General features: G+C 29.7%; 1 protein-coding gene across 1 annotated transcript in view; it reads right to left on the bottom strand.

Annotated features, from left to right (window-relative positions):
* The window catches only part of LOC121122242 (adenylate cyclase type 2), a 221,979-nt gene that overhangs the window by 105,997 nt on the left and 101,215 nt on the right, over positions 1-14,767 (bottom strand). The window contains exon 9 of the mRNA XM_040717230.2: positions 2,565-2,723. Coding sequence (XP_040573164.1) covers positions 2,565-2,723 — 159 coding nt within the window. The remainder of the gene's footprint in view (positions 1-2,564; positions 2,724-14,767) is intronic.

Consider the following 14,767-nt stretch of genomic DNA (forward strand, 5'->3'; position numbering starts at 1 on the left):
TTGATATAGATCTTGATAGTTTTTTTTTTTTTAAAGGATTAGTTATCATCTTTGGTGAGTTTATACTTTGGCCGTTTGTTCATTCTTTTTCATCCATGGGTTTGAATAGATTTTTGAGTAAATATTTATTTGATGAATAAAGATTCTTACCGTCTATTTTTAAACATAATATATCCTTACCGTTTGGTGTTTTCGGTTAGTCATAAAAGTAGTTTAATGTGTTTTTCGTTTCTTGACCATTCCCAAGCTTCTTTAAGACACAACAGTATTAAAATATTTTTAATATTTCTGTAGAAACAATTTTGTGCTTCCCCTATTATTTTTTGGTCTCAAGTTCCAAATCTATAGGGTTGGACAGTAAAAGGTAAACTAGAGAGGTTGCTTTAAAGTTAAATGAATATTTTTTACTTTTCAAAAATTGGAAAGAAAATATTTTTTTCAAAACTTGTTAACATGCCCTTCCCAACTTGGTCACTCAAAATGGACACCTTTGGCATCAATCACAGCCTTTACACATGGACAGAAGGTCTTGCAGGAATTGATGACAAACTCCCAGACAAGTGATTCGACATTGAGGTGTTGATTTTTGTTGATTTCCCCCTCCAATGTGACCTTGGAGCAAATCCAGAGAGTTCAAATCTGGCGAGAAGGGGTAAAATCTCTTTGCCTCTTTCACTCTCGAGCCTCCTTGTTTTCATAACCTCTGTCAGAATGTGGTGCGGGATCCTTGTCTATGAAAAAAAAATCCAACTTTGCATTCCACGGCCAAAATGATGGTCCTAGCAGTCAGAGAAAGGCAATTCATCGATTTGGTGGGGTCGTCATTGATCTTCTTTTCTCAGCTAGACAGGAACTCCTGCTTTCCTGGAGATTTCTTCTTCATCATACTTTATATTTACCTAGGAAACAGACTCCTTGGGCATGGTCACAAATTCCATAATTATCACCAAATCAACTTCAGCATCTAGGTGATCTGAGATATGCTTTCTTTTGGCATTTTGCTAACTCATGAGGGTAAAATGACGAAATGATTATTATAGTTTGTTTATGAACAAAAAATAGCCAATTCAAAATGTCGAAAAATAATCACTTAACTTTCTTATGTTAATGAAAAAAAAATTTCATAACTCATTTTTTAAATGTCCTTGTGTATCTAGAACTTAAAACTTCTTGACCATTTGATTGTCTTGTTATTTAAATCTTTTCTTAATTTTTGGATTTCTACAGGAAATCCCAACGTAAAAACTCTTTGCAAAATATGATTAATTATAAATAAAGAAGAATGATAACCCATCAGACTTTTCAAACTTAAACCATAAATTATAAAAATAATGTAATGTAAGTGTGAAAGAGTCAAAAAATTGATTATATTATTTTTATGCAGAGAACTCTTCTTTCAGATTTACAGATTATTAATAGTAAAAGAAGTAATCCTTTGGTAAGAATGGTTTTACATCTTAAAAAAAGATATTACTTGAGAAATAAAACTAGTTGTCAAGGAAACAGACATGTAAATTTCACCACGTTAATATAATTTGCTGGAAATAATGATCAATTTCTTTTAAAAGTAAGTAAATAGTTTACATTTTAAACATTTTGTGTGGAGATACTTTCTTTTTTTTTTGGGGGGGGGGGATAAAAGCTCACAAATAGTATATTTTGATAGGTTGCCTATGCATTAAATTAAGGTATAATATGATAGTACGTAAAAGTTTTACATCATATGTGAAAATAATGTAATCCATTACATACAAAAGAGCTTCATTATAAATCTCCATCACCATTATCATATAAATAATCAACAACGACTGCCATGCTTTTATTTCATTTACTCTAACCACATAAATAAAATTACATAATAAGTACATTAGGCTAGGCAGTTTTAAAAGGGGTTTCTTCAATTTTTTCGAATTTGCATATAGGGGTAATGGAAAAAGTAGTTTATTTTTATAAAACGAATTAGTGTTAAATATGAGCTGAAGAGAATTGGTTTCAGAGATTACCCAATCTAATTTCGTCAAGACTTTCCTTTTTTCCTATTCTTCTCTAAAAATAGAAAGTGTTTTCCTTAAAAACTATTCCCATAAAAAACTAGTATTCTTATAACTGATAATTTTATCATGGAGTCTAGCCTTGAATTCCCATCGACTGTTTCTTGCCACTTCATTGAGCGTAAAACTTTTTTTAAATTTCATCATTAATCCCATTGTTTTCTCACCAAAATATACCCCCGTCCTTTGTGATTTGGAGCAACTTAAATTGACCTTTCCATTTTTTTATTTTAATTCTTGCACAGTTTTCAGATTTAAAATATAATTCAAGTTGTTCCAGAAATCAAATTTATGACCACAATCGGTAATAATGGAAAAAACCCCACAAAATACGTATATAAATAGTTTCAACAGAATTGGACAACTTTCAAAATTCGAAAAATAGTTGTCAAACTGAAGTTGTTCTACTGAACATACTCGTACATTATATATATATATATATATTTAAAAAAAAAAAGAAGATACAACATACATATTAGTCAAAAGCATTTGCATTGAAACGAAATTACTCACCCTGGCATTCCTCCAGATTCCATACGATTTGCTAGACTTACATCATCACTCCAAACGTCAAATTGCCATTTTCTAAGACCAATTACCCCACAAAGAACATTTCCTGTGTGCACACCAATCCGCATGTCTACATTTGTTCTTGTGACCTCCCTTACAGTTCTATAGAAAATATAATAAAAAAATCATAATAGAATCAAAGGATATAGGCTAAAAAAATGCAAAGTATATTTGAATGAATGATAGATGAATAAAATATAATCAATCAAAATCGTATGCCAAAATTTTTGTTTGTTCAATTATTTTAGACAAATACTTATTTTTGAAGGAAAAAAAACAGAAATAGAAATTGATATTTGGTAGATTTTCATTCATACTTCCTTCAAAGCAATTTGGGTTAGGCACATATATATTCAATAAACGAAAAAACAAATATAATTTAGTAAACTGTCTTGACATCGGCTTTATATTTTTTTCCGCTTGAACAAAATAAAATCTGCTTGTGTCAATAAAAATACCAACTTTACGAAGTTAAAGGCCTCTCTCAACATTTATGAAGTGATATTTTCCATTTTTTATTTAAAAAAAATGAAGTTTTTGTCAAAAATTGTCCATTATCCTTGTATGAGTAAAACATTAAACTTTTTATAATTTTATTATTTGGTTTATCCTTTAAAATATTTGGTACCTCATTTTTTATCATTTGACAGGCTTAATATATACAGAATGATTTGCTGATTCCTTGTTTTATTAAAAAAAAAAATATTGTTCTAATTTTTGTTCAACAACTACTGCTTCATTTACAAAGTGGGGACCCAAAAATTACAGTACAATTTATTTATAGCTCTATCCCAGTTATTTTTAATTACGATTTTCCATTATGTAACCAACCAACAGCTGAAACAAAAATAAACAAGTTTTGTTTTATCGTGTGTCTTCAAGTTTAAAAATGTTCTAGTAACAACAAAAAATGTAATACGTGTGCCATTTACTCCATTTTCAGTACAGAGAAGGATGCATAGACCGTTTACATCTCCATACGTACTGCCCAATACAACCTTATACAGCCAAGAAAAACTATATATTGTGGTGCAACAATATGGCGGACTTTGGCCTTCTTACATGTTACCATCATCCAGCCCTGACCTCAATCCCGGGACTTTGCATTTCAGATCATCTTAAATAAGAAAATCTGCCACACCTCTCATGAAAATTCGGATGCTCTCCTAGCTACCATAATGACAGCGTGATACGGCATTACAAGGCCTTAATCGTCAAGGGCTAACAATCTGCTTGCAGGCATGTTGAGGCTGTTTATTTCTTTTGGAGGAAGGCATATGGCATAAAAAATACAGCTAAATACTTGAGTTTAAACATAATAAATAATTATTTTTGAGCTGTCTTCTCTTGATTCAATAAAAATCACGTTTTTCATAATTTAGTCATGCAAATACAAGTTTTGGATTCCGACTCTGTAAGGTCAAATTTTAATTTAATATGTTAATTGAATCATTGAGCACTCCTTTTAAAATAATTATAAACAAGATGCTTATGTTTCTAACTAAGAAATTAAATGCTATAAATAAAGTTTTGTATTGATCACATCATATTTGGGAGGGAACAAGAGATCTTAAAACAGGGCAATTTTGACATAAAAAATACCATTTTTAAACAAAAAAGGTCATTCCTAAACCAATTATGGCATAAGAGTCTTCATATTTCGCTAAGTCAGTTTTTTGAATGCTCCCAAAAAAAATATATTTCTGGAGGAGAAGAAATATATCAACCTGAAAACAGGACGGTTTTGTAAAAATACATTCTCTTTCGTAAGAGACTAATGGTATTTTTTTAATTTCTACAAAACTATTTATTTTGTCGTAACCAAGGGATGCATAGAATAAAATATTTTAAGTTTTTTTAAGCCTCAAACAATTTTTTTTTTTTTGCATTCATTTTAACGTAAAATAATTCCCTTTTTGTTTCCCCAAATTGAAAAAGGTTATGTTAAAAAGTCAGATTTAAAGTTTTAATCTTACATTTTGTCTTTAGATTTGCAAACTTTTAAAACATGCTTTTGCAACAGCTTTAATTATTTATTTAAAAACTTATTCGCTATCCCGTTAAAAACAGTTGTGCGTTCATTTTTTTTCCTTAACAACAGTAAGTACATTAGTGATGTAGTCCTTATTCGTTTAAATATTTTTTTTTCTTGGTGAGCTCCAATTTTTATTAGACAATGGAGCAAAGATTGTTATAATAATTTTGGGTTCGAAAATCTTTTGCTGAAGCTTTTGAATATTGATTAAAAATTTTCATTAATGTCATTTTAATAATATGATTCGAATTTTCCACTATTGGCACTCAAAATTATAATATATATATTGGACATAACCTTAGTTTTGATTAATTGATTCATTGGGTTTGATCCATTTTCATAAGAAGCTCTTCTTTATGAAAATGTATTTCTGGCTATGAGAAATTTATAAAAACTTCTAAGACCATTTCTAAATTAGATGGATTAATTGTAATTATATAATGTTTACTTATACATAATCTCAAGTCTTATGGCTAAACAAAGGAAAATGTAAAAAAAAAAAACTCTAAAAAGTCTAACAAACTTGTCCTCCTTGATCATAGTGAAAAAAAAAAGAAATTTGATCTTATAGTGAAACATATTAATTCATAAAAATTAATACCTTAAAAAATAAAGATTTCTTGCTAGAAATTATATTTTGGTATATGTATTAAGTTATCAAGGGTCATTTACAGAGGAAGCAGAAGTATGTGGACATGTTTATAATTGCACTGTTTAATCTAGTGTGTTTATCTCGATAAGCTTTAACTTCACCTGAAAGTACTGTCCACTGACAATAACTTTTGTTTTATACTTAATCAGTACTGCTTCACCATGAAACAGCAAGAGTACAAACGTACAGTCATGTTTGAGGCCGGCAACAATGCTAAAATAATCATAAATTTCACAAAATTTGCTAGCAGCACATTAAAAAAGGATACGAGACTGAAGGCGAGTAAGAGGTTTTCTCATTCCTCATGTGGTTCACACAAAGTCAAAAAGTGTTTTTTCAGCAACCTGGCTTGGCTCATGAGGTCCATGAAAGAAAATCCTAAAAGTTCAATAGTTGTTTATTCTTGGAGTAGGAGAAAGTTGGTGAAGGTTATTAAAGACGACCTTGGCTTGAATTCTTAAAGCAAGGGAAGGCGTCACGTTCTTACCACGAAGATAAATGACATCAAGTTGCAAAGAGGCAATAAACTCCAACAAATTTGTTATTCGAATACAAGCATCATAAAGCTGTTCCGTAATTATTCAAACTTCACCTCAGACGCTGCCTACAACCCAAAGAATTACTGCGGGCTGTCAGAGGACATATATAATGCTCCTCCTGATGAAGTCCAACAAAATGTTATTTAGCTTGATCACCTTTCAGAAGAGTGTCTTCCCGGCTCAAATTTTTTACAACAGTCTCATGCTGACCTCCTTAGTGTACTTGGATCTTCTTAAGAATGATGTTATGCCATCCTTGGAAGCCACATACTCTCCAGATACAAGGGGCATGTGGATTCAAGAATCAGTGCCTTCTCATATTCTCAAAGCTGTGATGGATTACTTCGACTGTCACTTCTACATCGTTATCAAAGCTGATGAGCGCCCTTAAAACAGCCTTGACCTTAACCAATATGATTTCTAGTTTTGGTCAGAGCTGAAAAGTAAAGGTAAACAAACGTCCCCATAGCTTTTTGATATCCCTGAAGCACTCTTTGAAAAGTAACATATCCAGGTTCTACAAGAAAGATGTATTTAAGCCCTGCTCAATATTTCATCCCGTTTACAATTGCTGATCAATGCAGAGGGTGATCATATTGAATGATACAAAAATAAATTGACTTAAAAGGGCATTTACTATTATTTAAACTTCAGCGCACCCTTTTATAGTGTATAGACTGTTGGACATTAAAACATATAATTTGTACTATATAGGTTATTATTAGGTTTCTTGATCGAACAACAGTAAAAAAAATATGATTTCTAACCAAAGGCAAGAATTATTATCTAGTATTTTATTTAGAAAGTTATTTTAAAACAAAAGTATTCACCTCTACATCTTAGAAGTCTACTAAATTCAGTATACATATATATAAACTATTTTCTCCTTGGAACTATCAAATAATATTTAGTCATTTGATTCAATAGAAAAAATTGAAGGATACTTCATAAATTCGTTACTTTGTGTTTTTTTAGTTTTTAGTCTTAATTATGTATATTTAACTTTTGTATGTTTAACATATTTTATTAACTATTCAATCGTATTGACATTATAGTTTTTAATTTGTATTTACGTCGTAAAATATAAAGTCCACTGACAAAAAATAAAATAACAATTGACAATAGGATAAAAAAATAATTAGTGCATGTGCTCATAATAGATAGGGAGTAGTACTGAGGATTTGTCAGAATTTGTTGGAATCAAAGTATCATGTGGTACACTAAAATCTGAAAACTTTAACAGTATATAATTTATAAATGAACAACAGAACTTCAACAAAATTATTTATAGATGTGTGGATGAGCTCTCATAATCATTAATGTCGCTGTACTTAGCGGGAATGATGGCTTCCAGGAGGCTGAAGATCATCTGACACCAACTGCAAATGTTGTCCTCGGTCATGGCATCCCAATGCTGGCTGACATTGGCTTTGAGGGCATTCCCCTCAACATACATCTTAAAGAAGTAGTCGAGGGGGTTAGTATCAGGGCTATAAGGAGGCCAAAAGTGTCGAAATAGATTTAAAAATAACTCAATAGTCTTACAACAGAGAAGATTGGGTTCTATCATTGATGGTATCAAAAGTAGCCTCTTCCCCGTCGAGGTTCATTCCACCAACTTTATTCATAGCTTTCCGTACATTCTGGTGTGAGAACCTGATATCTCTTGCATGGGGCATCATTGACATGAGGGGACTGGTCTGGGCCGTTTTCTTTAAATTCTTCGTGTTCAATTTGGCCTTTTCGATAGAGCCCTTCTTCTTCTCCAATGTTTGGGCTTACTGACGGCATAGAGGGATATTCCAAAGACCCCCAACTGCTTAGAGTGCGCTATCAAATTTTACCGATCACGTTCAAGTATGATTTTCTCGACTTGTAAGTAAGCTAGGGAACTCAAGTCTGTATTTAATTGTGTATACTATAACATAACGATATATGAATAATATCAACAACTCAACCATGATTAATGATTGAATTAGTAAGTGATCAGATTTCAATGGACCACCCGGTAGAATTGAGAATCGATATTTGAGTTATTTTACTTCTTTTTTTGTAGATATCCTGGAGATGGAATTGTAGCTGTTCCCTTACTTTCATAGCTGCTCCCAGTTAAATAATAAAACGATATGACAGCACAGTAATCACATTAGTCAAATTTGTATTCTTACCATTTCACTTTTGGTTTATTTTTACTACCACAACGACAGGTCATAATTTATACCATTATAAAATACGGTACATACGGTACGAGTGTATTTTAAACAAAAAATTTGCCTTGATATGGTACCTGGTTTGTCTAATTTTATCTTTGTCAAATTGAATTCATTTTTAGGCCAAATTGTCAAACATATCTATATAAATTAATATCTTGAAATAACAACTGTAATAGCAGAGTTTGTAATTTTTGTTTGAAGATATATGAATTCAATTAGAAAGGAAATGCAATTTATTAAATTAATTCACCATTACATTTATTATTTAACATTTATTTCATCATATGCCGAAAAATGGGAAATTGAAATTGAATATTTATAGTTAATGAAAACAATTTTGTAATGAATATCCTTAGAAATGGAAATGATTAATTATGTTTTGATAATATAAAATAAATAAAGGAACTTAAAACAATATTTTAATTGCTTAAGACATTCATTTAACGATTCTTTTCATTCAATTTTCTCTTTCATTTCATAATAATTTAAGCTTACAAAATTCCCATTATTTGGATCACCACTGGTGAAAAGGGAAAAAAGGGTGCATGTTCCAATGTACCAGATTTTTAAAAAAGTATATGCTCTGATTTCAATACGATAAAGTATTTTGATAATGGATTGTAAAGTTCCACACGTTTCGGAAAATTCAGAATATCAGCTACCAAATGCAACGCTTTTTTATACGGAAACAAGTAAACCGACATTATGAAAGATAAAATAATTTAAGTCTCGACTTTACTTGGCACCGGCCATCCCAATTTGGGGGTGATCAAGATAAGTAATAAGTCTAATAGGACCGTTTTTAACGTCCTAACACGACTGACAACTGCTGGAAACATTAATGATCTACCCAGGGTTGGCAAACCAGCCACAATAATACCCAAGGATATGAAAGTAGACTTTAAGGCCAATCTGAAGTGAATTAATTTTACCTAGAAGAAGAAGGTGCCCACAGTGTCAAAGGTGGTGAAAAAGGCTAGTGGTAAGTCTTTCAGACATGTGGAATTACCTCTTCTAATTTCACAACTTCAAAAACATATATATTTCTATCATGAACATGATTTGTTAAGCAACGAAAAAGGAGACAATATTCATTAGAAAACTTTTGGATGACTTATTATAAAGATTAGTTTTACTCACAGTTAATCCATTCCAGTCAAAATGAAAGGGTAAAATACTTTATTAAAACAAAGCTAAATCATTTTATTAATATGATCAAGCCCCTATCAGTTTAATTTATTATTATATTACTTTTTAGTAAATATTTGAACATGTAATGGGATATTGAAGCAGAACTTGCAGTTAAAATAATTAAAAGCTAAGTGAATATTAATTTTATGCATTCTAATTAACTTTTAGGTTTGATATTCTGTTTTTGATAGATTTCATTAATTATACATCAAATACATTCATGTAGCAAGAGTAAAAAATGCACATTTTTAAAGGATGATTTTACCTTCCATAAAGATAAAACCCAAATATAAAAGGCCATATTATTATTTTAGTAATTGAAAAAGAGTAAAAACTTAATTCATAGTATATTCAAGTACTGATTTTCCTATTTTTGGGGCTAATTTTGAAGGACAAATGTAATCAACCAAGTCAAATATATGATTTTTTTGAAATTTTTTGTTAATTATTGTGAAAAAATATATCAAACTGTAAATTGATTAAACTTATGAGTCATCCAGCTTGTAAAAAGAGTTTATGAATATTGAATATATGAAAACACATCACTGGTGCACTTAATCTAGCAATCCCAGACTCATATAATTGTAAAGTATTAAAAAAATGTAGTGAGAAAGACAGGGAACACTATATTAAAGGAGTAAAATCTTCCAGGTGTTTAGTTCAACTCTTATTAGACAAGAATAAATGGCAAATATGAATGTGACTATAGAAGTGGTTTAACAACGAGCAATGGTACTCCTGACTCATCAAATCAATTTTGTTTATGAATCTTATTATTATTAATACTCTTCAGGAGAGAATGTCTTAGTATTTAATGAGTAGCTACGTTTGATTGTGCCTATGAAAAACAGAGGGCATCATCGAGGATTTGTTGGGGTTGTTAATTTATAGATATATTATTTAATCAAAATTTGTATCTTCGTGAATTACGTTCGGATTCTTCGTCGAATTTATTGTAAATTTATCTTTGGAGATGACGGAAATTGCTTTTAAAATTACCAAAATTGATCCTCACAATAAAAAAATAATAAATTAATAAATTCAATTCCAATGGGCATAAGGGTATAAGTCCATTAAATCTAGTAATGGAATTATACTTTAGCTCCTCCTTTAAGGTATCATAACTTATTCTAGTAACTTGAATAATAAGCCTGCAGATGAATAAAATATCTTCAGGAAATGTTGGCCTATATTTTTATATACCAGAGTGGTCTCAAAAGTTTCAAACCTACCAAAAATAAAGTACTTTTTTTCTGATTTTTTTTATTTTCAACATAGTCTCCATGTACCTTTACACGGACATTTAAATTACTCCGAGTGGGATAGGCTTAGACTTGTCAAATTTGGATACAACATAACTTCATATGTATGCTATTTTTTGAATCTATTTCAAGGTAACACTTTATAAAAAAAAAAGTTAATGACAGCTTGATACTCCATTTTTTCCATTTTCACAAAAACACTAACATTAACTCCCTTGAACGACATAATGCTAACACATAACAACTGCAACTCCAAAATGGCTGAAACTTTTACGAGTAACTGCGAACATATGCTACAAAGATTTGACTAGTTTATATTTATAAATACTACCATTTTCACGTTGAGGTCTGACACTTTTCAGACCACCCTTGTCTATATAGTAAAAAATATATTGAGATTTTCTCTTTTTTTTATTTTTGTTCAAGATTTTTTTAGAGTTGATGCACCACATATATAAATGTAATAGTGAGATAAAAAAATTATGACATTTAAAATAGAGAAACATTCAATATTTGTACGTAGAAATATATGCGTACATCAATCAAATATTCTTTCTTTTTTATGGTTAAAGTTTAAATCTAACCATACATACAATTTATAACCACTTGAACTTTTCTAATTAAGAGCTGACATAGAAATATACTTTTTAAAGACATAATAAAATGATGTTTAATTCTCATTCTTTGTTGGATTTTTTTTTTAAGTATAAAATTTACAAGGGTATTTAGATTTATTTCAACTTTTATAATGATATAATTTAAAATGAAAAAAGTAGAATTTATATATCAATGTATATAACTATTTTAGTCAAGCTTTACCTTTACAAATATTTACATACTTAAAGGGAAGCATAAACAGCTATAAAAACTACTTACACGTTTTTAAAGAAAAGCTAAGATATTGAAAAGTTCCGGGCTTAACAAAGAAACCATATTTTTTTATGTTGAAATTTTTTTTATGATTATGTTCTTTGTAGCTTTATGGAGCAGATTCCCTATAACTCTTTTCAAGCCATTACTTAGCTTGAACTGAATTTTTTCCATCAAGAAGCTAAGCAAAATTACAAAACCATTTTGATCCATTCTTTTAGAAATAACAAAAGTAACATGCATCATATCTAGAACAGTAACTCACAAACTTAAGAAAGTTGTCATAAAATATTGAATAACTGAAAATTAGGACAATTAAACGAATAGCGGCATCTTCGTGCGAAAATGGATAAAATCGATTATCGAGCTATTAATTAAATATTTGTTGTCCAAAATACATAAACAACTAGTTACATCTATTTAGCATCTGGTCACAGTTGCTCACCAAAGTTTCTGCCATTTTGGCATCAAATATTTAATGATAGCTTGAACCTCCAACGACTGTTCCATAACAATTGCACGTCCAAAATGTAAGAAACTTTGGTAAGTAACTTTCAGCAGATACTTGTTAGATATGACTAGCTTTTATATACGTGTGTTGTCATCGTCATGTTGAAGTCAGAAAACTTTTCAGATCCCCTTTGTAATTTTAGGATGTTAAGCTTCATTCAGCTCAAATGAGTGAATAATTAACCAGAATGATTTTCAAAAGTGAAATTGTTGGCTTAAAGCAAATTAATTACAAAATTTTAAAAATTACAAAACTATTAGATATACATAGAGTACAATTAAATTTATTTTATACATTTTTTGAAAAATGAAAAAAACGAAATTTATTTTTAATGAAAAAAAAGTGAAATTAATCTTAGTGACTAAAACAAAGTTTCACTCCTAAGTAAATATTATAGAATTACAATTGCTCCATCTGACCTAGAAATTGTCATTGAAGTCCATATAAATTAAGTATTTTTTTCTAAGAGCGACCAAGATATGAGCTTACGCACACAAGTCAAATTGAAATGTTTTCAATTATTTTGTAACGGTATTTTAATTTAAAAGATGTTTTTAAATGAATATACTTTTAATGTCCATTAAGTTAATTAAATAAATTTATTCATTTGTAATATTTAGTAATTGAATATGAAAGAGTAGATACTCGAATTGAATAAAATATTATTATATTAATTATGTATATCTATACATACGTAAGCTCTTATTACATAGATCTTGCACAAACAATCTAACGTACATAAAATATAAATTTGAAATTCCATCCCCATATTAATTTTATTCGGTATTATTATGCAATAATAATAGAATGTTGCACGTACCGGTATGTATGTAGATAATAATTGATCGATATTAATATTGATAATGAACACATTAAGATATAATAATACGTCTGTTAAAAATAAAATATTTAATAAATTGTTTAAAACAATTTATAAAATTTATAAAAAAAGGGATCAAGGGGTCAGCCTGCAACAAGCCTCACGAGTCTATGAAATCTTTGGAGTCTCCCATCAACCCACATAGACTGACTTGTTAGAAGACTACATCTACTAGGTTTGTGTGGCATTCAGGATGAGAGTGGATGGCTTCATTGAGGCTGAGGGAGGCCATATTGAATGAAAAAGTCGCTTTCAGTTATAATTCAATGAAAATAAATTTCATTTTGTTTCCCCCGTCTTTACCAACTAGTTTTTAATAAAGTTTGAAAAAGAATATGCATTGTAAACTTAAATATGGCGCATTAGGTATAAATAAAGATTTTCCAAAATCTCAAGTACACCCTGTAGTACCTCCAATTCCTCCGTAAGTTACGTTCACCCTCCTTTAGGAATCACTGTAGTTGAGTTACTCATTTAAAAAGAAATTGTGTTTGGGCGGGATCCTTTAAAATATCTTTTTTACTTTACGGGATCCATGAAAATATCAGGAGAGTAATTTTTTTGCAAATTTTCCGGTTCATTATCAATTATCCTTCTCTCAATTTCCAATGTTGTAGCTAATTGTGCGCCGGGTTTTTTTAAAGCCTGTGGGTTACACTTTTCTTAAATTACGTAACCTGGTCTAACTGCCAACAAAAAACTTAAAAAGTAATTTTGGTAAAATTAAATCAAGCTTATATTATTAAATAGGGGGTTTTATGTTAATTTCATTTAGGTATTAAAAACTAAAAAAACCCTGGAAACGGGAGAAAACACCTAATATGTATGTTTATTATATAATTATTTTGAGTAATAGTTCAATCTTGAAAACGCAGATTGTATAATTACAAAATTTTCTTTTCCTAAAATATCTTGTTACAATATAACACGAACCATTCTAGATAGCAAAATTATTTGATACCAACATTTCATTTTGTTTTATGTATATTTAAATATATTATTTTACATATTTATTAGTAATATAATAACTGTGAGCATTTGAAACTAATGAAGTGCACATATTATTTATCAAGTAGTAATTTTCATAAAAAAAGTCATTAACAACATACTCCTTTAATATATCGACCACTCTTTGAAAATTCAATTATTAAATTTTATTTATCACAAGTACTGAAAAAATTTTATTTCCTGGTACAAGTTGTAATATGTACAAAATTGTAACCGTCACAGGATAAATTTCAATGGTTAATTTTATTTTTTCTTTCTTATGTGGATCATTTAATAATATAACTATTTGTATACATATATATGGGTATTTCATAGACATTTGAATATATATTGATCTAAAATTAAATGATCTTATAACGTAATAAAACAGAATAAAATATTCCTTCATTAAAGTTACTCTACTAAAATAATTAATCATTGAATATTCATATATTCAAATATAGGAACATTTTGTGACTCAAAAGCAAAATATCAAATATATAGTTATGCAACTTTCATTTAATATTGTGGTGTACATGTTTTTTTATTTTTGTAACAAGTGGTCTACTAAAATCTGAATACTTTGAATTTTAAACTTCAACAAGATATCATGTATTAATTCACACTAGAATTTCAACAAAATTTTATATTATAAATAGATTTTAATAAGCTTTAATAATGATTAATGTAGCCAACCTTAGCGACAATCATGGTTTCAAAGCGACGGTGGAATTAGTCCTCCGTCATGAATGACAGTAACCTTGGGAGATCCGGTGTTTAGATGACGGACACTACAGGTTTTCCCTCTACATGCACCAAAAATATGTAGTCGAGGGGGTGGCATCTGGGCTGGAGGGGGAGGGGGCAAAAATGTCAAAAAAAGAAGGAAAAAATAGTTCAAAATAGCTCAATATAGACTTGCAACGGGAAAGATGGGGTTCTTTCATTGCTGGTATCAAAAGTGGCCTCTCCACCCTCAAAAACTTTTCTATCCACTTGACAGCCT

Source organism: Lepeophtheirus salmonis, chromosome 7 (assembly GCF_016086655.4).
Source record: "Lepeophtheirus salmonis chromosome 7, UVic_Lsal_1.4, whole genome shotgun sequence".
Lineage (NCBI taxonomy): Eukaryota > Metazoa > Arthropoda > Copepoda > Siphonostomatoida > Caligidae > Lepeophtheirus > Lepeophtheirus salmonis.